We start from the raw sequence: 26,852 nt of genomic DNA, 5'->3' as shown, positions 1-26,852 counted from the left end.
TTCTCACAACTACCTAGAGGTAGGTGCTATCATCTTCATTTCACAGTTAAGGAAATGGAGGCAGGCTTGCTCAGGGTCACATTGCTAGGAAGTGTCTGAAGCAGGAGTTGAACCCAGCTCTTCCAGACTTCAGGCCTATTAATCTAACCACTGTGTCACTTTATTTTGTATTTTAAAACTTGTGTTATTTCCTTTTACTTAAGAAAAACAAAATCCCAGTAACAAAGATGAACAATTAAGCAGAACAGATCCCTGCCAACAGTCTATATGAGTCCATCAACATTCTGTCAGGAGATGGCTATAATCAAAGACCCTCAGAATTGTTCATTGGAGTTTATATCTCATTTTGAGGTTTTGTATTACTCTTTGCAAGCCCTGTCTTTTATTCTTCAATTTAAAAGTTAGATAGTACAGCTATCACTGCCTTTGGAAGATATTGAAGAGGGCTGCCAGAAATTTGCTTGGGGTCACCTGGCAGGTAAATATCATGGGGGTTTAAATAGTGTCTCTGAACCCTTGAGTCCTACCTTCCTCCCATGGAGGTTCCCATTGAGTGGTTCACAATGGTAATCTAAGGGGTTTGTGCTAAAAATTCTTTTATGGTGTCTTAAAGCAATGACTAATTCGAGAGAATATTAGAAATCACGAATTATGTCCCCTTGGGGGTTTACAACACTTAGTTGTTGTTTCAAGAGATCTGAGGAACAAAAACTGCTGGGAACCACTGCTTGACTACCATGCTGTTTCCTGGTGTCTCCTCAGTATGCTGGTTATTCCTTGTTTAGTACATCCTTTGCCGCCATCATTTTCTGTTTTCCCCGCCTAGGACAAGGTCCTTTAGCTTCTTCAAGTACTGGGATGTACTAGGAATAGCAGGGTTTTGTGATTCAAGTGGGGAGTAGCTTAACTTCGAGTCGAAAACCTTAGCATGGATGAAAATGAGCAAATTGTAGGTAGCTTTTTCTCCTCTACCTTTCCCTGGCATGCCCTGCTGAAAGGGGAGCCAGGGAGATTAGGACTGCTTCTATCTGATAAGAGCCCAGAAACTTAAGTGGCGGCAATTCCCACGGTAGCAATCTGAGTCCATCGAGAGCTTGATGAGCTGCCTTCCTTGTACCTGTGAGTACGGACCATGGATTTCGATTTTTCTTTGTGTCCGTACTGAGCTGCATTGGAAAGGGAGCCGTCTGAGAGAAGGTTGGATGCTGGGGACAGGTGACCCTAGAAAAAGGAGACAGGACTGGTCTGTCTTCATTTGGAAGATGACCTGAGGTCTAGCCTAACTTTGTGCCACTAGGGCGGGTGAGGTCTGGCACTTTGTGCAACCTCCATTTTTCCTTTTGTTGAATGGGGCTAATAATAATGCTGTCACTTTGACCATTGAAATCATGTTTGTCAAAATACCTGATCTAAAAGAGTTGGACAATTAGCATATGCTTTACTTGAGCCCGAATCCTGTTTATTAAATGCCTGAGATTGTGGGCAAGTCATTTGACATTTTGAGTTTTCCCATCTGTTAAATTATAATAATATTGGCCCCTGCCTGGTACACAGACTTGTTATGAGATCCATATAAGATGATTTCTGTGCAGGTATTTTATAATCATTTAGTTCTCCTTCTGAGGACCCAGGGAATAGAGAGGGGGACAGCTCTTGGGGTCAGAAAGTTCTGAGTTCTAGTTCTGATTCCAATACCTCCCTGCAGGGTGACCCTGGGCCAGTCATTTTATCTCTGTTTTCTGATCTGGAAAAATGCGGATCAGAATAAGAGCCTCCATGCAGGGTTGTTATGATTATTTCATGCGGTAAGATTTGTAAAGGTGCTTTGCAAACCTTAAAGTATTTTATGTCATTACTGTTTCAGATCTCTCCTTGGAGGGGATCATACACCATATCAATGTTGTTTTGTTGAGTTGCTTCAGTCATGTTTGACTCTTTGTGACCTATTTGGGGTTTTCTTGGTGGAGATACTGTGGTTTACCATCTTACAGATGAGGGAACTGAGGCAAAAAGGGTGAAAGTGTCTTGTCCAGGCACCCTTCTAGACACCTAGGAAGCATAGTCACATTTGAACTCTTTTTTTTTTAATTTTTATTTTTTTGCAAAGCAATGGGGTTAAGTGGCTTGCTGAAGGCCACACAATACAGCTAGGTAATTATTAAGTGTCTGAGGCCAGATTTGAACTCAGATATTCCTGACTCCAGGGCTGGTGCTCTATCCACTGCGCCACCTAGCTGCCCCACATATTTGAGCTCTTGAAGAGGAGTCTCCTTGACTCCAGGTCTGGGGCTCCATCTACTATATACCTCACATTTCTATAGTGTTTCACAGTTTACAAAACTCTTTCTTCACAACAGTCCTATGAGGTGTACACACAGTGCAAATATTGTTAGACTCAATCCAGAATGAATCTACAAAGAAGTAAGGAGAACTTTGGCTGCTTCTCAGAAATGTTGGCGAGAACATTTATATACTTAACCACATTTGGCCATTTTCTCCCCACCATGTTTCAGTTATGCTTTTGGACAACTCACCTTTAGGAACTGGCTGAAGAAACCATCCTAGAGAAGAGAAACCTTAGAAAAGACCTTCCAGAGCGGGAGCCGCAGGAGAAAATAGGCATAGAGGTAGGTGGAGGCCAAAGTGAGGAAAACCTTGAATAGTGAATACTTTCCCCAAAATGCAGAGTGGGTTTATCCCTCACTTGTGGCTTTCCGTCACAGGCTCAATGACTACTTATTTGGAGTTGATGTTGAGAGAATTCTCAAGCAGCTATGGATCATACTAGATGACATCTCAGGTCCTGTTTGACTCTTAGATTTGTAGATGGGCAGTGTTAGTCAGGCAGAGAGTATTCATTCTGGATTGTCACAGGGATGGCAGAGCAGCCTCACCGGACATCTGAGAAGCAGAGACTCCATCACATGAAGCTGTTCACAGGTGGAATATTCCTTGAATCCCCTTTCCTTGGATGTCTTCTCTTTGGGGTGGAGTTCCTTGCAGAGGGAATGGTGATATTTCAGAGAAGCAATGGGAGGCTCATTTGTTTACTGTTCCTCAAACAAAAGGTGGAAGATGGTGGAGCCAGTGGCATGAGGACTTGGATGACCTGCTCTGCAGTAGGCTGTGTGAGATTAGGCCCTCTCTTTGGGGGCAGCTCAACTTTTTGCGCAGGCAGATTGAGGCCCCCAGGGCCTGGTGCTGTGGCAGAGCAGATGGCAAGAAGACGGATTCCAGGCCTGAGGTGAAGGCTGTCAGCTGGGCTCCTGATTTTGTGTACCTTCCACAAGCTACTGGTCTCTCTGTGTTTCAGTTTCTTCATTGGCAGAATGGGAGCCTCACAGTGTTATTGTATCAAAAGAAATTAGACTGTATATAAAAACACTTAGTAACCATCAGGAAATAAATAGACACTAGTTATTTGTATTACTCTCCCAGGTATTATTCCTTTGCAAACCCTGTCCTTTAGTCTTCAACTTAAAAGATTCTCTTCATGGGGCGGCTAGGTGGCGCAGTGGATAGAGCACTGGCCCTAGAGTTAGCAGGACCCCAGTTCAAATCCTGCCTCAGATACTTAATAATTACCTAGCTGTGTGATCTTGGGCAAATCACTTAACCCTATTGCCTTGAAAAAATTAAAAATTAAAGATTCTCTTCAGTTTGGAGGGGGATTTCTAGCAGGTCTGTGTCTGGGGTCCTCTTCCACTCACCATTTTGATCAGTGACTTGGCTGAAGAGTTACACAGCATACTTCTCCCATTTCCAGATGACACACCAAGCCAAGAGGACTCCATATTAGATGAAAGAATCAGGATTTAAAATGATTTCTCGCAAAATAGAACAGTGGATCAAATCAGCTAGGGTAAATATATGCCTCACTTGGGTTAAAAAAAATCAACTACCCAAAATCAGAATGGGGAAGGAATTGCTGGATGCTTGTGCAGAGAGTCATGGGCCAGAAGACCTGGGGCTAAGTCTGTCCTCTCACACTTACTAACTCTGTGTTGTTGGGCAAGTCACAGAATTGTTCTGACTTTAGTTTTCCTCATCTGTAAAAAATGGGGGTATGACTTGATGACCTTAAAGATCCTTTCTGGCTGTTTTTTTTTTGGTAGATTATAACCTCGCTATGAATCAGTTGTGTGACATCACCAAAAAAAGTTAATCAAAAGACTGACTTACATTACAACAAGCCTAATGTCTAGAACAAAGGAAGTAAAAGCTTTGTTGACCTCTACCCTGGTAGTAGTGTGTCTGCAGTTGTATTGGATTCTGAACAAAAGGTTACTGAGAAGTTAGGTCACCCAGGTCATACATAGTAAGAATTGATTGAACAAACTGGAGTTGTTTAGTCTGGAGAAGATAAAAATGATCATGATTTCTGTCTTTTGAGTATTTGAAAGGCTGTTTGTTATGTGGTAGAGGGATCAGCCTGATTGTTAGGTGTCCTTAGCTGGCAGGGGAGGTTACTGAGATAAAAACTTGGGCTTCTCAACTCTCATCCCTAACTTGGGTGGTCACTTGGGGTGGTTTTGTAAAGGAATTTCTTGTTCAGCTGTAGGTTTGACTGGTTTCTCTCCAACGTTCTCTAATTGGATTATTCTCACTCTTCCTTCGTTAAATAAAGATAGACATTTAGTATATATGTGTGTGTTTGTATCCATGTTGGAGGGATCTTGGTGTTTCCACTTTAAGGGCTAAGTTCTGTGCCTTTCCATACCTTGGGGCACCAGGTGCCTCCTTGTAACAAGGGCCTGGAGCTAAAGCCATTTCTTGATCACTTGGGGGGTATAGGACAAACCTCTGGGCCACTGGAGCAATCATTGATTAAGCCCCCTCTTGGTGCCAGGACTATGATGGGCAAGCAGAACCAGAGTACCCGACCCCTCTCCTTAGGGTACTTGGATTTTGGAGCTCCTTTCATCTTTAAAAACTTGTTTTTGAACTGCTCTTGGCAGGAAAATGGTCTGATTTTGTGGGTAGCTAAGGTATGCAAGGAGCAGCCAGGTGGCTCAGTGGATAGAGCATTGAGCCTGGAATCAGGAAGATCTGCGTTAAGATGCAGCTTCAGACAGCGACTAGCTGTGTGACCCTTGGCAGGTCATTTAATCTGTTTACCTTAATGATTGCCATAGATGTGTTGGTCCTCGGGGTCAGGAAGAATCAGACATGGCTGCAAAACTGAAGAGCAAAGAAAAGGGCAAAAGAGAGTCTGGAGGCCCTGAGTTCAAATTCTGCCTCACATACTTTCTAGCTATATGACCCGGGCAAGTCAATCTCTTTTAGCCTTAGCCTATAAACAGCCGCTTATCATTTCTTATGGCACAATAGTATTCCATCACAACCATATACTGCAATTTGTGGAAACATTATTCAGTTGATGGGCATCCTCTCAATTTCCTTCTTTTCCAACAAAAAAGTTGCTATAAATATTTTTATACACAGAGGGCCTTTTCCTCTTTTTAAAAATCTCTTTAAGATATATATTTAGTAGTGGTAATGCTGGGCTTGGAGGTTGGAGGTTATGCACAGTTTTATAATCCTTTGGGCATAGTTGCAAATTGCTCTCTAGAATGGTTGGATCAGTTCACAACTCTACTAATAGTGCATTATTGTCCCAATTTTCCTACATCCCCTTCCAGTAATTGTCATTTCCCTTTTCTGATATATAAGCCTATCAGGTAGGTGAGACGTTGCCTTAAAGTTGATTTCATTTGCCTTTCTCTAATCAATAGTGATTTAGAGTATTTTCCCATGACTATAGAGAGCTTTAATTTTTTTCATCTGAAAATACCTGTTCATATCCTTTGAGCATTTATTAATTGGAGAGTGACTTGAATTTTTATAAATTTGGCTCAGTTCTGTCTATAATTGAGAGATGAACATTTATCATAGAAACTTGCTGTTAAATATCCTCCAGTTTTGTGCTTTTCCTTTTAATCTTGACTATTTTTTCAAAACCTTTCTATTTTCATTGAAATTATGCAGTTTATGGCCCATAATCTCTCTAACCTGCACTTTTTCTGACAGCGAGACTATATCACACTCCCCTGATTTGCTTTTGGTATATGGTGTTGGTCTATACCTTATTTCTGCCAAATTGTTTTCCCAGTTTTTGTCATAGTTCTTGTCCCCAAAATTTAAGTTTTTGTGTGTTTCAAATTTAAGATTATTCTGTATCGTGTACTGAATTTCTCCTGCTGATCTATCACTGTTCCTTAGCCAGTACCACAATGTTTTTGATGACAACTGTTTTGTAATACAGTTTGAAATCTGGTAGGACAAGGATTCCTTCCTTTCAATTTTTTTTTCTTCATTAATTCCCTTGCTATTCTTGATCTTTTTTTCTTTCAGATGAATTGGTAGCTAATTTTTGAGAAGCCATTTTTTGAGAAAAGGCCATTCTTTTCTCTCCCTGAAGGTTCAATTCCCAGGATCACAGAATTAGAGATTTTGGGCTGGAAAGGGTCTTTAAGATCTTTGAGTCCAACCCCTTCATTTTACAGTTGAGGAAACTGAGATCTACAATGGTTAAATGACTTTGTAGCATCATACTGCTACTAAGTGTCTGAGGTGTAATTTGAATCCAGGTCTTCCTGACTTCACCCACATCTTTGCATGGATCACTACACTTCCTTTTTGCTGGTCATCTTAGGAAACAGATTGCTGGTTGGGAAGTCGGGTGAGAAATTATGACTTCTTGGTTGTACATAACATTATGGGTTTCTGTTTCTTGTAGGAGTAGAATCACTGAGGTGGGGAGATGCAGAACAGCCCTGTTTCTTGTTTCTCATTACTGAGTTTTCTTGCTGTTGAACAAAACCCCATTGGGATCTTGATTTTATGATGGATTTGAATAATCTATTGACTTGAAGTCAAGAATCATTTTCTCCTGACTCTGTTAAGAATCATCATGAATGAAGAATGAACGAATGGATAAGTATTTGTTGAGTGCTTACTGTGTGCACTTATTGTGCTAAGTCCTGGGGATGGAAAGCTCTGTGCCTAAGGAGCTCGAGATGTATGACAGATGTAAGGCAGCCCCAAATCAGAAGGTGATGACTCTTTGTTGGTGGCATTTCTAATAAGATTGCATCTATTATTGATGTTGTACTATTGGGCAGTGCCAGAATCTTTGGTGCTGAGAGCTTTTTTCCCCCTAGGGTCTTTAAAGGTTCCTGCAGCACTAGTAAAGACTGTAATGGAAATCTCAGTAGGGTGTTTTCCTGGGTGATGATTGTGGAGGCCAGGATAGAAGCAGGGTAGTGGACTGTGGACAGTGCTATTCCTTCCATGGATTTGGGCTTTTCCTACCTGGTGGTGATGATTTACAGGAGGCAGCTAGTTTGTTTTGGTAGTGTGGAGGATGATGGCTCCCTTCTCCACAAGGGTGGTATCCCTTGAGGATGACTTTGGGGACCTCCTGGAAGCAGGGCTAGTCATTTTTGTTTCTGGTGCTCTAAAAATTACTTTCCCAGCAGGATCTATCTTATCTTCAAAATGCCAGCCTCCCCAATATTCAGATCTTCTTCATACATGTCTCTCTACCAAAGTTTGGGAAGTGACTACTACCATCTTAGTGGGAGGGAGAATAATTCTTTTTCTTTAGGTTGGAAGTGGAAGCATCAACATTTCTGGGAAAAATTCCTCCTACCTGCTGAAGTCATTGCAGTGAGTGTGTGCTGAGTTCCAAAGTCTTGTTACTCATCTGGGGTTAAGTTGAGGTTAGCATTTCCCCCAAAGGAAGTTTTTCAGTTCATTCGACTTTTCCTCCTCTGGCTTAGCACAGTGCTAGTACTGAGTATAGAAAGGGGGACTTCGGTTCTTCGGGGGGATGGTATGCATGCAGAGACATGGGCGGGGAAAGAGAAATCCAGACAAACAGTGCCAGTAAATCAAGGTAAGCTTCCCTGAGTTGATGCTGAAGTGAAGAGAAGGATTTTGGTAGGTAAGATTGAAGTGGACTAGCTTCTTAGGTTTGCTTAGAAAATCTTATTTAGATTGGTTTTATGGTATAGTTACATGGGCTAACTAGATGTTGGAGCACAAGTTAGAAAATCCTGCCACATTTATAGCATGGGCACAGTGAGCAAATGCATCCCAAGTTTTAAATAACATTTTGTGAAATGGGGGAGGGGGCTACCTGTGTACAGTGTTGCAGGAGGCAGTGGGTTGGCCATGAAACCTTTTTTCTGTACTTTGCAGTTTCAGAACTGGAAAATGAACTTGAACAGCAAGGCAAATATTGCAAAGTGGGGTTCCTAGTTGGCCTTTAGTTGGTTCTTATAAAGAAAAGTTTACAACCAGACCCCCTTACCAGATTTATAGTGGAACTAATTGCTGACCGATTAACTTGAGGAAGTCCCCTATGCCTTTTCATCCTGTTAAAAAGACTGATTATGGAGCAGAAGATCAGTTCATGAAAGTTAATCTAACTAACAACTGGAGAATGGCAAGAATGTGAACCCTCAGGCATCTGGGTTTATTTCAGTTTCATGAAGACTGGGAGATCTTGAACCATTGATTCAGAATATTAGAACCAGTAAGTGAAACCTGGTCTAAATGGAATTGTGTAATATATATTAAGTGGATAAAAGTATGCATAAGAAATTTTCATGAGTTAAAATGAATATAAGATGGTGATTATTGACCTAAAAATCTTGTTAGAAAGCTACCTTGGTTCTTGCCCCAAAATGATATGGGAGGGTTAGGGTCAGGGTTGATATGGCTTAATTTTTATAGGAAATATGATTACTGGCCGATTAGTTAATCTCAGCAGGATATTAATTGGACAAAACATTGACCCTGCAATTACAAAGTGTGATTTTGGGGGGTTTAGAGTTGAGGTGGATCTGTAGGAATTGTTCTTTGGTGCCCCTGTCTTGACTCCTTCCAAAAGGCTTCCAAGTTTGCAGGGGGTTCTTTATTTTTTCCCCATGTTCCTAATTTCATCATACCCTGGCATTATCAATTCAAGAAGCAAGTTGGCTTTTAGAGAACCTTGACATAGAATTCCACTTGCCATGCTGTGTCTAATTGTGGGTGCCAGCTGGTGACTTTCCATGTGTTCAGCCACTCCCAAGTTGTGACTCACTATTGAAGGCCAATAATCCATTGTAATAGCTGGAATAGCAACGGTTTGGCCAGAATGTGTAAACAGTGGTTATAAATGTTTCCATTGGATCAAGAAATTACTAGCAAGCCAAAGCTCTTATGTGTTAGAGATAACCTTTTTTTAAAAAAAAAAAGTGGTTTTGCAGAATTGGATTAGATGCCTTCGGACATGTGCAGTGAAGACAAATATGGACCCTCTTTTGCTTTGTACATCAGGTTCTCTGGAAAATTTGTCTGACAAATGAAAAGAAAATGTAGATTATAGATTAATATAAGAAGTTCCAGGGCGTTACAGTGAACTATGGGGAACTAGTTTCCACTTTCCTATAGTGGGGGAAAAATCCTTTTTTTTCCTTTTTAGAGAGTTTAGAAGGAACACAGGTAAAATACATGACTCAAGGGGGCGGCTAGGTGGCGTAGTGGATAAAGCACCGGCCTTGGAGTCGGGAGTACCTGGGTTCAAATCCAGTCTCAGACACTTAATAATTACCTAGCTGTGTGGCCTTGGGCAAGCCACTTAACCCCATTTGCCTTGCAAAAAAGAACACCTAAAAAAAATACATGACTCAAGTGTAACGAACATCTTATTTTTCATTCATTCATTCATTCATTCATTCATTTATTTATTTAGGTTTTTGCAAGGCAAATGGGGTTAAGTGGCTTGCCCAAGGCCACACAGCTAGGTAATTATTAAGTGTCTGAGACCGGATTTGAACCCAGGTCCTCCTGACTCCAGAGCCGGTGCTTTATCCACTAGGCCACCTAGCTGCCCCGATATAATGAACAATTTAAACTGGGACTGGATTTCCTGTTAGTCTTACCTGATGTGGAGTTTTTCTTTTCCAGGAATGGTGACAAATTAAAATAATGATGATGTGATGAACAACGAAGGCCTAATATACTTCATTTTTCATCGGTTAACAAATTTGAGATGCTTTTTATCCCAATTGGATAGTGAGGTGGGAGAGATTTTTGAAACTTGGTCATTGAAAGACATGTAAAAGAAATAGGTCAGCATGTTTCTTTTCCCAATCATGCTGTCATCCAAATAATGTCTGCAGAAATTAAAGATTAAGCTGTTGTAAAACTGTAGATGGAAGTCTAGACCAAAGAGACAATAAGATTTAATCTTGAAATGTAATAGTCAGAATGAAAATGCAACAGGAATTATTCCCTCTCTGCCTACTTATTTCCTCCTCTTCTTGTGTGTCCCCCTTCATAAGACCAGCTGGAAATTGTTGAGTTGTTTCTGTTGCTCAAATTGGTGTTGAATGCCAGGGACATTTCCAGTTGAAGTACCATATGTATCTGTAAACAGTTAATACTAATAATAAATGTTCATGGTTGAGTAGCATTTTCTAAGGGACAATAACTAAGGATGCTGCTTTAATTTTATCTTTATTATATAGTGGGAAGTTTCATAAGTATTATTTTAAAATACTTTTTTGATATCCTTTTTTTTACATTGCCAAGATGTCCCCCCTTCCCCAGTCTCTCTCCCTTTCCAATGAGTCACCCCATATAACAAATAATTTTTTAAAAATGCAAAAGAGAATGAGACTTAATAATTGAAGTGGCTTTGAAATGTCTTGGCATATGGTAAATTTCATCTGAATCCTTGTAAATATTTGAATCTGAAAGTAAGTTAATCACTTGAGAGAAGGCTTTGTTGTGAGCTCCCAAATCTTTGTAAGATGGGTGGGCCACGGTGGCAAGTGTTATTTAGAGTTCACAAAGCTTTTCTAGGTGACTTAGAAGCAGCTTGTCACTCAGGCCTCAGATTGGGAATTTCTGTTTTTATATATTAGCACAAATCTTAAGATTCTGTCACTTAAACCTCATCTGATCCAACTGCCTTATTTCACAGTTGAAGCCAAGGATCAGAGAGGGTAAGTGAATTGTATGTGGTTACATAGATGGTAGGGGCTAGATCTGAGGTTCAAGCCTAGTTCTTCAGTCCCTGGATCACTCAAAAGGTGTAGGCCCTTCTGCATGTGGGTCTACCTCAAGATTTTTTTTTTTTGCCACACTCCCCCAAGTTGTGAATTCTGTATGTTTGTCCTTCATTTTCAAAGAAGACCATGACATCAAGGAGGTGATGACAGGGACATGAATTGGATTTGAGTGAGGGGGGCTGTGCTAAGTCACCAGCCTCACTTTCTCCTTCAGAGTCTTCTGAGTCCAGTGACCAGATACGAATCAGGACAACTGGAGATGCCCCTGGATGTTGGGTAGTCAGGACCAAATGACTTGACCAAGGACACACAGCTACTAAGTGGCATGTGTCTTTAAACTCCTGTCCTCCTGAATCCAATGCCTTTACACTATTCATACATCACCATTCTCCTAGTCACTCTCAACCTCAGCATCACCCTCATCTTTTCTATCTTATTCACTCTGAATAGTCTATTTCTTGTAATTTACTTACATTTTTCTGTACACGATCTTATCTCTCTACTCACACAGTCAACAAATACCTTTGTGCAAGCCTTCTTCAAACTCTAGATTATTGAAATAATCTTCTGATTTATTTTCTTGTATCACGTCACTCCTCACTCAAATCCATTTTCCACATATCTGAGTGATATTCAGAACCCCGCCCTACTCAATAAACTAGTAGATCCCTCTTAACTTCTGGGATTAAATATAAAGTCTTTCCTGATCCTTCCTCCCTTTCCAAGTTTTTTTTTTTTAATATTCTGCTGCCCTCCCAAAGGGGAAATCAAAAGACCATGGCACCTTACAGAAGATGAGGACTGAGAAAGATGAATCTGGCATAACACTTAATTGAGAATCTGAGGAACCTGGGGGAGGAGATTGAGGAGAGTTTGGGGGAAAGATCATTAGTTTCCTTTTGAACATAGTGAGTTTAAGATGATGTCTACTGGTCATCCAGTTTGAGATATATGAAGGGCAGTTGTAGAAAGTAGAAATAGATCTGAGAGATGATAATTGAAACTATGGGAGCTGATGAGATCACCAAGTGAAGTAGTACAGAGAGAGGAGAGAAGGCAGCCCAGGACCAAACCCTGAGAGATGTCTATGATTAGAGGTCATGATCTAGAATAGCATCTAGCAAAGGAAACAGAGAAAGAGTGGTCATATAGGTAAGAGGAAAACAAGGAGAAAGAATGTCCAAAAGAGAGGATCAGGGAGGACAGAGAGTGGTCAAATAGTATCTAAGGTTTCAGAGAGGTCAAGGAGAAGGAGGATTGAGAAAAGCCTTTGGATTTGGCAACTAATAGATCGTTGTGAGACAGATGGGTGTCTGTAGGTGACAGATGGACACCAAAGATGCATGAGCAGCCTGAAAAGGGGCTTGACAAGCCCTCCTCCAGAGATTAAGTCATCCCTGAACACCATCTCGCCTGTGACTCCAAGAAACACACTGATTTTACCCTAGTAAAGCTCTCTTAGTGAACAGGCTAAACCAAGGTTAAAGAGAAGCCTCAGGCCCATTCATTGGTGAGTTAGGGAGAAATCTAACTTGACCAAATGAAGACTTTCCCAGTGGAACGGGCAGGTGGATGAGAACAGTTTGTTCCGGGGCCATGAAAATGGCTGAAGCAGACACTCTCCTGGACTATCATTGATTGTTTTGACTTTTGTCTCACCACTGGACAATGACTCTGGGACAGAGAATGATGCTGGTGACTTTGCTCAGCTCTGCCTCACATAAATCCAGTTCTTGTGTAGGGCAAGAAATCACCCCATGATGTCATCGGTCCATTTCTAAAATGAAATACTTAAAACAAGAATCCTCTACTTGCTGTTGATAATCCATTTCCTGTCTCCATATTTTTGCACTGGCTTTATTCCCCATGTCTAGAATGCTCTTTCTCCCAGTTACCAACTGGTTGAGCCCCTGGTTTCCTTCAAGACTCACCTCACCTTTCCAGGTTCCCACACTGGCTAGGTTTTCTCTCTAAGGTTACCTGCTAGCCACCCTATGTTCTCATTTACAAAAGCTGTCTCTCTTAGTTTCTTGGGAGAAACTCATATTGCTCATTTTACAGACTCAGTAGGTTAGTCATGAGCAAAACAAACTCAAATCTTGGAAGGATTAAAAGGAAGGGAAGAAAGTACAAAAACCTAAGATTAAGGGCAGGGAGAGGACAAAAGAACTGCAACCAAGAAGAACTTTTTTTTTCTTTTGTTAATTCTCAGTTCTCATCCTGACTTTCAAATTGAGCTCTGAAAAGAAAAAGCCCTCAACACATAGCTTCAGAGCCTGACAAAACAAATCCCCATATAATCAGAAATGCATCTCTCTCTCTTTCTCTCCATTTGAAGTTTGTCATCTCTTTCTGGAAGTAGATGATGTGTTTCATCTTCAATCTTTTGAACTCATGTTTTCTCACTGCCTTGAACAGAGTTCAAAAATCTTTCACAGTTATTTTTCTTTCTAATCCTACTATCAGTGTATAATTTGTTCTAGTGTACTCATTTTGTTGCTTTCCTAGCATTAACCCAACTTGGTCATATGTTCCAATATGTTGTTGTAGCCTATTGACTAATATTTTATTTAAAATGTTTGTATCTGTATTTACCAGGGATATTAGTCTGTAGTTTTCTTTCTTATTTTTTTGTCTTCTAGGAGAGACCTTCAGGAGCTCACAGGTATCAGGCAGGTCCCTTTACTTCCCCACTTTTTTTTGTAAAGAGGAGTCTGGGAGTACTGAGGAGAAAGGACAAGAAGAGAGGATGGAGAGAACAATATAATTAACAGTTAATGTGAAGGGACTGAATTCATCCCATTAGAAGGATGGTAGTAGATTAGAAGAAAATGGATTACAACACAATTTACAAGAAATAGACTTGAAGCACAAAAATGTAAAGAGAGTAAAAATGATGGGCTGGAGCACAGTCTTTTACTCAGCTAGCAATTATAATTTCATTTAAGGCTACTGTAAATATGGACATAATAAACAAAAGCTAAAGCCAGAAAATTACATTTTGTTTACAGGAACCATAGAAAGCAAATCAGTCCAGTACTTAATAGATATGTGTACCTAATGACATCTAAATTCTTAGAAGTTAATTGAATTGGAGGGATAAATGAAACTATTACAATAGGGGATCTTCAGACTTAGTTCTTTCAGGCTTTTATTGGAAAGGTAAACCATAAAGAAGTTCAGGACTTGCATAAAACTTTAGAAAGATTAGAGACAACAGATCTTTGTTGATTTCAGTTGTACACTGTACCTTTACTAAAAATTGAGGCATTAAAAAAACACCAAAAAAAAGTTGAGAGCAGAATTGCTAAATAGAACACTTGGTTATCCCAGTGCAATATAATATAAATTATATTCAATAAAAAGCCCTTAAGAAGGGAGTGAGAGGCAACTAGGTGGCTCAGTGAATAGAGCACTGTCCCTGGAGTCAGGAGGACTTGTGTTCAAATTCAGCTTCAGACATTTAATAATGACTTAGCTGTGTGACCTTGGGTGAGTCATTGCCTTGCAAAAATAAAAAAAATAAAAACATAATTAGAAACTAAATATACACCATGGAAACAATGTAAAGACTAAAAGAATGCCTTCTGTGGGGGATGAGGGAGGGAAGCAAGAATGAGAGAAAAATTGTAAAACTCAAAATAAAATCTTTCTTAAAAAATAAAATAAAACACTTGGAGATAGAAGAGAAAAAAGAAACTAAATATACAATGCTAAAGGACTGGTGGGTCAAAGAAAAATTAGAGAAATGGGATTATTTTATTAAAGGAAATACATAATGAACTAACATAAATCAAATCTTTTAGGACATAGCTAAAGAAATACTGAGCTTGCATGAACTGATGCTGAGTGAGATGAGCAGAACCAGAAGAACATTAACACTAACAACAACATGGACTTGCTCATTCTATCAGTGCAATAATCAGGGACAATTTTAGGGAATCTGTGATGGAGAATGCTGTCTGTATCCATAGAAGGAACTGTGGAGTTTAAACAAAGACCAAAGATTATTATCTTTAGTTTTTAAAAGTTGTCTTATGTAATATGTAATTTTGCTCTCTCTAATGTTTTCTTTCTTCCCTTTGGGTTTGATTCTTCTCTCACAACAAGTTCAATTTAGATCTGTGCTTATCATGGATGCAAATATAAAGCCTATATCAGATTGCTTTCTGTTGGGGGGGGGGGGAAGCAGGGAGGGAAGGGAGGGAGGGAGAAAAACTGTAAAACTCAAAATCTTGCCAAAAAAATGATTGGTAGAAACTACCATGGAATGTAATTGGAAAGCAAATAAGTATTTATAAGATTAAAAAAAATACTGAGAAGAAAATTTATCCATACACTTTTGAAAACAAGAAAGAACAAATCAAATGGGCACACGATTAAGAAAATGAACAGATACAAAGAAGAAATTCTATAGTTTAAGGAGAGATTAATAAAATTGAAACCAAAAAGACATTGAATTGAAGGAGCTGCCTTTGGAGGGAGGGAGGATGAATCCTAATAAAATGAATCTATTACTTGATTTTTTTTAGGTTTTTTTTTACAAGGCAAATGGGGTTAAGTGGCTTGCCCAAGGCCACACGGCTAGGTTAATTATTAAGTGTCTGAGACTGGATTTGAACCCAGGTACTCCTGACTTCAGGGCCAGTGCTTTATCCACTGCACCACCTAGCCGCCCCTATTACTTGATTTTTAAAAAGAGAAGAAAACCTAAATGAGGGTATAGAAATAAAGGAAATAAAGAAAATTGTCAGGAACTCTTTAGCCCAGTTATATGCTACCAAAACTGTTAATTGAGAGAAAAAAGATGAATGCTTATTAAATATCCAGATTAACAAAAGAAGAAATAGACTATTTAAATAACCCGATATCAGAAAATGAAATTGAATAAACTATAAATGAACTTCCCAAGAAAAACCTCAAGGACTGGAAAGATTTACAAATGAATTCTATCAAGCACTCAAATAATTTCAGTACTACATTTATAGTTTGGAGCTAAAAGAAAAGAGGGTACCTTTTCAGTCATCTTTTATAATACAAATGTGGTTTTGGTTCTTAAACCTAGGAGAAACAAAGGTAAGAAAGAAAACTACAGTCTAACATCCTTAGTGAACATAGATGCAAACATTTTAAATAAAATATTAGCAAATAGACTACAACAGCATATTAGAACATATGACCAAGTTGAGTTCATGCTAGGAATGCAACAAAATGAGAAAGCTAGAACAAATTATACACTGATAGGAGGGCTAGAAAGAAAAATAACTTTGAAAGATTTTTGAACTCTGGTGATAAAACATGAGTTCAAAAGATTGAAGATGAGACAAATCACCTACTTCCAGAAAGAGATGACAAACTTCAAATGGAGAGAAAGAGAGAGATGCATCTCTGGTTGTGTGGAGAATTGTTTTGTCAGACTCTATAGCTATGTGTTGAGGGTGTTTTCTGAACTTAATTTGGAAGTTGGACTGAGAATTGAATATGTATGTTAACAAAAGAAAAAAAAAGACTTGGACTATTTATGCTCTGTTCCATTTTAATGTGATTTACTGTTGTGTAGTGGTTTTGCTCTGCTAGAGAAGGGGAAGATATATAGATAGCATCCTCTTGCTACTAAAAAAAACATCTCAGTGCATTGCTTAGATGGATAGGATTGTTATTAATATAACTGTATTGGGAATGAATGGGAAGTATTTTTTAAAAAAATCCTGCTGGATGCAGAAGATTTAAAGAATACCATTTTCATTTTTAAATCATTGCATTGCTAAGACTTTGTTAACTTAGTAAAATAAAGCAAATCTTTGTGCTACTCATACAAATAACTTTAGAAGTCTCTTGATAAGTGTGGGGGGCAGTGGAATACAACAGTTATGTATGGCACATCTAGGCTGATTTGTTCCTGGCCATGTGCCATTGGATATTGTATGTTGTGGTGTTCCAAATGTCCCTCATCCTTGCTCTTCTCCCGTTGACCACTAGCAGTTCTGCCTCATGGAACCCAATCTCAGCTCTACTGCTCTTCTCAATTGGAGCAGGTCCACTAGAATGAACATAGAACCTTCCTGGGCTCCGATTTTGTTGTGTGGCAGGGGCTGTTGTACCATTTTAAACCCCAGTTAATTCCAGTGCATAGTGAAAGGCCATTGTCCATTCCATTTGAATGGGATCTTGTTTATTGGAATCTACTGCAGGGTTCTTGGTGTTCAGCCCCTAAGGTTGAATTGAAGTCTCCTTCTTTGCACCCTGCCATTGTTTGTTCATAGGCCAGCCTTTTGGAGCAAGCTGCCATAACTGGTTCACTTGGGCTTCTCTGCTCATTGCTGGCACTTGGTGTGGGCCCAAGTTGAAATGGGACACGTGACAGCCTTTAATTTAATTTAATTTTCCAATTACCTGTTATGAAAGTTTTTCAACATTCATCCACATGCATATGCATATTTTTAAGTTACCTGATTTCCTTCTACCTTCCCTTCCTACCCCCTACCCTCAGCCCTTAATTTAAAAAGAAAGATTTAAAAAAAATTTTTTGTCACCTAGATTTACCACCATCTCTTTCCTTTCTCCTCTTCTCAGAGCCATCTTTTAGAGCAAATAATTAAACAAAAAATAAAACAAAGATGAAGAAGAGGGAAAGAAGTTAAGCAGAGTTGATCCATACATTGAGGATCATCTGACATTATATTGCAATGTTTCCTACATCTGAACCTCAGTCTTTGTAAAGAAAAAAGGGGGAGAGATCTTTCCCTGTATTGTTTTTTAATTTAATTTATTTATTTTTTTTGCAAGGCAAATGGGGTTAAAGTGGCTTGCCCAAGGCCACACAGCTAGGTAATTATGAAGTGTCTGAGGCCGGATTTGAACTCAGGTACTCCTGACTCCAGTCAGGTGCTCTATCCACTGCACCACCTAGCTGCCCCTCCTATATTGTTTTTGGGGTCAATCTTGTGGTTTTATAATTGTTTGGTATTTGGGTTGAAGTCTTTGTACATATTGAACTTATAGTGTCCTTTGTATGTTATCTCATTTGATTTTTAACAGCCTTTTAATTATTAACCTAATTGCACCGAATGAGGGTAGGTGACTTGTTCAGGCCCTCACAACTAGTAAATTTGGAGACAGGCTTTCAATTCAGGTGTTTCTGACTCCTGGATGAGCAGTCTATCCACTGTACCTGTTAGCTCCTGTTTTCTTGTCTCTCTTTACTTCAGTTCTTCTAAGTTCTTCCATGCTTTTGTGTTCTGTTTGCTCATTATCTAAGTTACAATAACATTCCATTCCATTCATGTGCTACATTTATTTAGATGGGGACTTAGTTTGTTTCCAGGTCTTTGCTATCATAAAGTATGCTGATATATTTTGGTGCCTATGGAGCCCTTATTTTTGTCAGTGACTTCCTTAGAGTGGAATTTGGCACAAAGGTTGTGAATATTTTAATTGCTTTATTTGTGTAATTTCAAATGGCTTTCAAGAATGGATGTTCCATTTTACACTTTGTCCACCATGCATCAGTTTGTCTGACACGAGGCCCATTAAGCCTTGAAGATTTCTGTGGTGCACCCCCATGTCTTCTTTTTTCCAACTAAATATCCTTGGTTTCTTCAACTACTCTTTTTTTTATACTGCATTGTTTTCAATTCCTAAGATATGGAACCCAGAGCTGAACTGTTCCAGACTAGAGACTGCCTATGGAAGAGTCAAGTCAATAGATATTTAATTAAGCAGCCATTTTGCTAAAAAAAAAAGGTCTGTCCTCAAGGAGGTTGGACATTATGATAAGTTATAACATATAAACAGATGATATCATTTGAGGAGGGACCTAGCTCTAATACCTTAGAGGATCACAAGGACTTCCCATTGGAGGACTAAGGGATGAACTTCTAAGGAAGAAGCTGAGGAGTCATGAGGTCACAGCAAGTGGTCTGATTTGGGTGACCAGAAGCAAAAGTGCCAGCAACTGAGCAATGTGGAATAATCTGGCCAGCAGAGTGCCCCAGGCTTGGAAGATGAGGAACTTGGAGCTCTTAACCTGGTGACCATGAACTAATAATCTCTATATCATTGTATTTTTTTTCCTCAGTAGTTCTCTGTGTTCTAGTTTATGCATTTAGCATCATTCAGAGGAGTCCCTAGGCTTCTCCAGATTTTCTGTAGAGTCCATGACCGCCCCCCCCCCCCCCCCCAGCCCTCACATGCCACTGAAGATTTTTAAAGAAAGGGTGACCTGGTCAAACTTGTGCCACTGTTTGAGTCATGACTGACTCTTTGTGCCCTCATTTAGGGTTTTCTTAGCAGAGATACTGGAATGGTTTGCCATTTTCTCTAGTTCATTTTACAGAGGAGGAATTTGAGGCAAATGGGGTTAAGTGATTTTCCCAGGGTCTCATAGCTAGAAAGTGGTTGGGGATGGATTTGAGGATGAGCCTTCTTGATTCCAAGCCTGGTATCCACTGTATCACCTGACCACTTGTACTTAAGAAAACTATTTTGGACACTGATGTAGTCATCCAGGATGTTAGCTAGCTCTTCCCAGGCTTCCTGGTTGCACATTTATTCACCAAGTCGACTTTATCCAACCTCAGTTTTGATACTTTCTAATTATGTGAAATTCAGCAAGCAGCTGACCTTTTAGGGGCCTCAGTTTCCTTTATGAAATGAGGGGGTTGAATTAATTGATATCTGAGTCCCTTTTAGCACCAGATCTGGAACCCTAAGATTTTCTGATATTAATATTAAGCATAGCAGGGCCACTTGAGCCTCCCCCCTCTATTAATCACCACTTTCCAGTTATTTAGTTCAGTACTATTCCCTAACATACATCATAGCCCCAGGGATGTCTGGCAGGAGAGGACTTCTTTCTCTTTGATTCTCTTCTCTTCTTGAGTTATCTGCTTTTAATCTATTCCGCTTTGTTCCTTTTCTCCCTTTGAGTCTTGAGTTTATTCTTAATTTGTATTTACTCCAAATGAGGCTGTCTTTCTTATATTGGAGAATATAGCATTTTTGAGGGTAAAAAAAGGTAATACTTGTATAATCCTCATTCAGAATAAGATCTTACATTTGTGTCTGTAATTTTCATTATTTAAAATAATACATAAATGGTATATTACTGAATTTTGAAGGAACATCACTCTTACTCCCTAATCTCCCCCCAGCCCACAACAGAATCCTCCCTCATAACACCAAAATTCTGTTCAAGCTGAAACAATCCTTTGGTCTCATCTGATAGCACATGGTTGATTCTGCCTGTAGAGCAGAACTGCTGCCTCCTTGCCAAGAAGAGAGCCATCTTCGCCAGCAGGTTGTGGTAGGCACACTTAGTCGTTTGACCGGCCTTCTGTTGTTTGTTGGTGCTCCTCTAAGTTGTTGTGATTCTGTGAATTTACTCGAGTTTTGCTCACCTCTCTCTCCATCCCATCTTCCAAATCTTTGGAAGTTTCCCAGAATTTTTTTATTTGCCATTTCTTGTGGCACATTCATATTTCATTACATTCATACACCCAGAGTTGGTGCAGCAGTTCCCCCATGGATAGGGAAACATTTTAGTTTCCAGAAGGCTTCTTCTGTGTTTTTATATTTACATGTGGTACTGTACATACATGCACACACATTGTGTGTGTGTGTGTGTGTGTGTGTGTGTGTGTGTGTGTATGTGTTTGCACACACACTTTCTGGACATACTCTCCATTGGCTCAGATAACATCTTTGTGGTTCATCCTTTTTTACATCCTTTCTTCAAAGAGCATTGATTCAGAAAATACCAATACCAATCAACTTCTTATGAACAAGGACAATGCCTGTCCAGCCCTTCTTAGGGAAGGATCTTTTAAATTATTTTAACTTCTTTTGCAACAAAAACCAAAATCCAAAAAAAACCCCCAAGCTTTTATCAGTTTACAAATCCCGGTGCCATTCTCCATGAAACTGTGTGTTCAGGAAATAACAGAATCCCACTACATTTTGAAATTGAGTGTAAGATACTCCTGTCAAGAATCCTACTCTGAGGGACTGAAGGACCAAAGGAGCATTTTTTAATATGGTTATCCCCAGTAGAAGACTGAACAAAATTGCCGAGGGTTTATCTTGAGATTAATGATAGAAAATGTTTGTTAAACTTTTGTATGTAAGGATGACTTTACTTCTTCTGTTACAGTCCAGTTGTAAATGGTCTCTGGCTGGTTGTAGAAATTCTTCCCAAAGATTTGTGTCTGTCAAGGAAAAGTTTATCCTCAGACCTTGGCCTTGTGATCAGATTGCTCATCTTTACTTTGAAGATAGTATGTCAGAAGCTGGGTGGTCAGATGAATGAAGTAGTCTAGAACATTTTCTCATCTCAAATTACAGTATGTGGCTTTCAGTGAATGGACACCACCCTTTGAGGCATGTGCAACATGAATCCTTGAGCTTTGACTAGGCCCGACAATCAAACTGCTGCGTACCCTGGTTCAGGACTATGATGTTTAGCTGGGCTCTTCACTGCTCTGCCCATTTCTGTCTCTTCTTGAAGCAGTGCCAGGAGCAGAAAGGTAAGTGAAAGGGCTCTGCTGCAGGACCCCCTTGTGCTTTTCTCTTAAGAGGAGAAGGATCCCACTGCAATCCATGGAGGAAAGAATTCATTGATCAGCCATATTGCCCATGGACTTGTTAATGAGCACCTAAAGATGGGTTTTTTCCCTTCCACTCTCTATTTATAGACCCTCTATAGACAAAGCTTTAGCAACATTTGTGGTACCACTTCAGTGAAAAGGTCACTGGCTACAGTAACAAAAGTATGAGCTGTAAGTTGTTTTGACTTGTCGACTGTAAGGCTAGGTGCTGGGATTATAATGTTAAAAATCAGGGTGACTTTCATTTAGCAACTCTTGAGAGTTTTTGAAAAGATCTTGGTTTAGTCTGAAAAATTTGGACTCCCCTCAGTCACCTTATCTGACAGTGTTTGTACTCCTTTATCTCTTCTTATACAGTAGATGTGTTCCCTGAAACTTTTTTTTTTCTTGGGGTTTTGTGAAGATTTTGTAAAGTGAATAATCTTTTGTAAACTCTGCTTTTCTCAAGGTGCTTCAGTTGTTCAAAATCTATTGACTCGAGGCCCTCTAGAATACAGTTTCAACTTCTCTGAGTCTTCTTATTTGTCCTTGTCCCAGTCCTCTTTCTCCAAGCTGATTCCCCAGCTTCCTTATTCCACCTTTTGCTTTGCCTTGGCTGCTCCCTCTGCCCTTAGATGCTATACTCAGTCCTGTTTCTGTGCCTTCCTTCCTTGTTATTGCCTTATCTAAAATGCATATCTTTTGCTGCCCTTGATGAACACCTTTAACTTCTAACTAGTCTTGACCTCAAGGATTGGTTTCATTGCCAACTTTAGAAGGAACTCAGTCTCAAGGCTTAGTAATCATCTCTTTCTTTGCTTCTTGTATCACTCAGATTCTAGTCTTTGCGATTGGAACTTCTTTGTATTGTTTATAGTCTTGTATTCTTTAATTGTTTAAGGCCTATTCTTTTCTTCCTGGCTGGCTTGTGAGCAGGTAGAGACTAGGTCTGTCTCACACAATTGTTTATTTTCTTTAAATTAAATGCAATGGTTTTGTTTTTGTTTTTGCACATGCAGAGGCAACTAGCTAATAGTTGTTGGAGTGAATCCAAGGTATTGAAACAGCCCAACTTAGATATTTAGAGGATTCCTGAAAGTGAGATAGAAGGTCTAAGTTGGCACCAATGAGAGAGAGTGTTTTTCAGCTGTTTTCATTTTTAAGAGTTCAGCTTTTGGTCGGCCACGGAGCTTGGCTCTAGTTTGTAGGGAACATAATGGGAAGCAAATACTTGGTTTTTTTTTTTTTTTAGGTTTTTTTGTAAGGCAAATGGGGTTAAGTGGCTTGCCCAAGGCCACGCAGCTAGGTAATTATTAAGTGTCTGAGACCGGATTTGAACCCAGGTACTCCTGACTCCAGGGCCGGTGCTTTATCCACTGTGTCACATAGCCGCCCCCCAAGTACTTGTTTCTTACCTTTGCATCGAAAATCTTTTTGGGAGTTAAAGAACCAGGAATTTTTTCTAGAGATTGTGAATTTGAATTTTTCCAGTTGCTTTTTAGTGACTGTAAATTTCATTTGTCAGTAGTGATGGTAAGCAAGGCAAGCTCCAAATTCATTGTCTTTCCCTCCTGTTTTATAAGATGTAGTAGAACTTTTATCAATTTGCTAAACAAATAACAAAGTCTACTTCTGATAGGTCTTTTGCCCAGTGGTGGGGATGTGGTTAGATGTTCTGTCTGACTCTGGTTGGCCTGGTGTTTGCTGAGTGTCTCAGAACAACCACTGCCACCGGGCCATTGTAGGTAAGAAAATTCAAAGAGGGCCTGAATTTGTTATTGAAATATGTACAAAGTTTGTCTCTTGGGCCATTTATGAATGTTTGCAAATATTGTTGAATATGGAGTCTGAAGAGCTGAGATTGAATTCTAACTCTACTACTTTCTATTTGTGTGACCTTATGTGAGTCTGCACCTTAAGTTTCCATCTGTAAAATGAGAATTAAACAAGTAGCCTGCTTTTTGCATCGTATACTTCTGAGGGTTAGAGGAGCTCTTATGAAACTCTGTGTCCCATGCTTGCAGAGCTGAGGGCAGATGCTGCTGTTGTGGACCGGCCATCCATCGTGGAACCTTATTTGGACCAATGAGGTAGATTGTCGTTCAACCCAGAAGCCTGCCTTACCCTTAAGGAGTTTGCCTGCTAGACTAAGGAATGCAGCACCAAGTGGGACTTGAGGTTAGTAAAACTAATAGCGTAAACTTTTATATAGAGCCTCCTGGTGCTGAAGCATGGTGCTTTCCAATGATCTCATTTGATCCCCACAATCCTGGGAAATGGCTGCTATTATCATCCCCACTTTAGAATAGCAATGAGGAAACTGAGGCAAATAGTGCTTCAATGGCTTGCCTGAGGTCACACAGCTAGGGAGTCTCTGAGGCTGGTTTTAATTTTGTTTGTCCTGACTCGGGGCCCAGCACTCTAGTCATGGCAACCTGAAGCTGTCTTTGGAGAGCTCTGCTTTACAGTTTGTTTTAGTGACTCGGGCAGGCTGGAGCTGAGCTGGACCTCATATTTTTGTGTACCTGTATGAAGTCTCCAGGCACAAATGAAAGTACACCAGGGGTGGCTGCCATATTATTTGATCTGTTGCTGCTAGGGATTCCAGACATCTCCCTATGGAAACCACTTGTTGGAGTAAGGACAGGTGATGATAGTGGTGATTCTGGTTTCCCAGGCTTTGAGGGGACAGGATTCCATTGTTCTTACTCTGGTAGATCTTGACCACATTAGGAATAAACTGGGTAGATAGAGAAAGGGCGCATCGAAATCTTTATAGAGAGAATAAGAGAATAAGGGCCTGTGGATTGACCCGAGCCATTGAACTCGTGTTCTCCTATGTGTAGGAGAGTAGAATTGATATTGAGATTTCCTGGAAAGGAGAACAGGAGCCCATGAGTGAGTAGTGAGGCTAGCACAACTCTGACCTTCTTGCCCAGGAGTCAGAAAATAAGGGGTGAGGTGCCTTTGGATCGCCAACATTTAGAATATTAGTCAGTGAATTTAGCACTTAATCACTCCTTGTTGACGTGAAATGGAATGTGATTTGTATCTTCATATCCTCGTATCTTCACTTGTCATCTTGAATAAGTCCTATATAATCACTGGACATATGAAAACATTTTAGGATCTAACTGTTTAGAAATTTTCAATTGCAAACCTGGATGATTAACATTTTATGTTGTCCTATTTTTAAATGGGAATTCAGTTCATTTCAATAAGTTTCATGAAGTACTTGCAAGGAAAATACCATAAGAATTAAGGATTCAAAATTCTTGAAAATATACAATTCCTTATTTTTTGTTAGAAAACCAATTTGACTCTGATAGTATTAAAATGAACACTTTTCAAGTACCTGCTCTCTTCTAGGCACCAAGGATACAAAACTTCAAATTAATCTGTCCCTTCCCTCTTGTAGATGAGGGGCGTAAAAGAGGAGACAACTTAGGATCAGATCATCTGGGGGAGGTACTGGTGCTAGAGTGAAACTTTGAAAGCAGTTAGAAATTATGAGAAGCAGAGATAAGGAGGGAGTGCATTTCCAAGGACTGGAAATGGATTGTGATTGAGGAACAATTAAGAGACTAGTTCAACTAGGCTTTAAAATGAACAAGGGAAAATAATATATGTCTGGAAAAGTAGGATGAAGCCAAATGGTAAAGGATTTTAAGTGTCACCAGAGAACTTATCATTTTGTCCTAACTTTATGAGCTTTTTGAGCAGGGTTGTAAATACGTGGTCAGACCTGTGGTTTAGGAGTATCACTTGGGCAGCTATGTGAAGGATGAATGACAAGAGAAAGACTGGAGGTGGTGCATCCAGTTATAAGGCAGTTATACCAGTCCAGGTGACAGGTAATGGGGACCTGAAAAAGCGTGGACTGTGGAAGCAAAGAGGAGATAATGTAGAGGTAGAAACAACAAATTTGGGCATCTGATTAGAGATGGGGAGGAGAAATTGAGAATGACTTCCAGGTTGTGAACCCGAGGCACTGGAAGGATGTTTGTGTCTTGGGCACAAATAAGAGAAGTTCAGAATGGAGGTGAGATATGGAGAATAGTTCTATTCTTGTCTTGTGAAGTTGTGATGCCTCTGGAATATTCGTTCTGATAGACATATGGAATGTCAAATACATACTTGGTGATGCATGACTACAGTTCTAGAGAGATTAGGGAGGTATCTATTGATCAAGAAGTCATCTCTATAGAGAAGATAATGGAACCCATGCAAGTGATAAGTGATAAAAGACTACAGGCATGAAATTAAAAGATGCTTGCTTCTTAAAAGGAAAGCTATGGCAAATCTGAACAGTATACTAAAAAGCAAAGATATCCCCTTGCTGATAAGTCAGAAGCATATAATCAAAGCTATGGTTTTTCCAGTAGCAATGCACACTTTTAAGAGTTAAACTATAAGAAAAGCAGAGTGCCATAGAAGTATGTATTGTATATACATGCATATTTATATCAAATGTTGACTTTCTTTAATGCAGGATTGGGAAAGAGGAAGGGAAACAACTTGGAATCCAAAATATAACAAAAAATAAAATAAATATAAGCTAAAATTTTTAAAAGGTTTCATAGTTGCTGTTTTATGTTATAGTTTAAAGTGTGAAAGTGCTATTCCTCCTTTGTCTTTACTTCTCAGTTTTTCCTTTGATCTAGATCTTTTGTTTTTTCTAAAGAAATTTTGTTATTACTTTATCAAGCTGGGTAAAATATACCCATGGTAATTTAATTGGTATAGCATTAAGGATGTAAATTAATTTAGGTAGTATTCTCATTTTTATTATGTTAACTGATTATCTTATTACTTTTGCTAGTATTTCCAAAATTATATCACAATGGGAAGAGTGAACATCCTTGCTTCATTCCCATATTTACTGGAAAGGTTTTTAATATATCCTTATTTTTTTAATTGAAATTTTATTTTATTTTTCCAATTACATACAATGGTAGTTTTTCAGCATTCGTTCATTTGCAAATTTACAAGTTCCATCAATTTTCTACCACCCTCCCTTCCCTCCCCCTCCCCATGGTGGCAAAGAGTTTGGTAAAAATTGTGCATGTACATTGCTGTTTAACATATTTATATATTAATCATGTTGTGAAATAAGAATTAGAACTAAAAAAACAAACAAACAAACCATGAGAGAGAAAAGAAAAGCATAAAAGAAGTTTTAAAAAAGTGAACATGGTAT

At 39.3% G+C, this 26,852-nt stretch overlaps 1 protein-coding gene across 2 annotated transcripts in view; it reads left to right on the top strand.

Annotated features, from left to right (window-relative positions):
* The window catches only part of MRTFA (myocardin related transcription factor A), a 214,428-nt gene that overhangs the window by 5,031 nt on the left and 182,545 nt on the right, over positions 1 to 26,852 (top strand). The window contains exons 1-2 of one of the 2 annotated variants that reach the window (XM_074226997.1): positions 15,296 to 21,592; positions 23,677 to 23,830. In XM_074226997.1, the coding sequence (XP_074083098.1) occupies positions 23,807 to 23,830 (24 nt within the window). In that variant the 5' untranslated portion in view covers positions 15,296 to 21,592; positions 23,677 to 23,806. Of the gene's footprint in view, positions 1 to 15,295; positions 21,593 to 23,676; positions 23,831 to 26,852 lie in introns of those variants that run through there. The other variant, XM_074226996.1, reaches the window with a different exon arrangement.

The sequence above is a fragment of the Macrotis lagotis genome, chromosome 2 (assembly GCF_037893015.1).
Source record: "Macrotis lagotis isolate mMagLag1 chromosome 2, bilby.v1.9.chrom.fasta, whole genome shotgun sequence".
In the NCBI taxonomy this organism is placed as follows: domain Eukaryota; kingdom Metazoa; phylum Chordata; class Mammalia; order Peramelemorphia; family Peramelidae; genus Macrotis; species Macrotis lagotis.
This window is presented reverse-complemented; position numbering and strand designations above follow the sequence as displayed.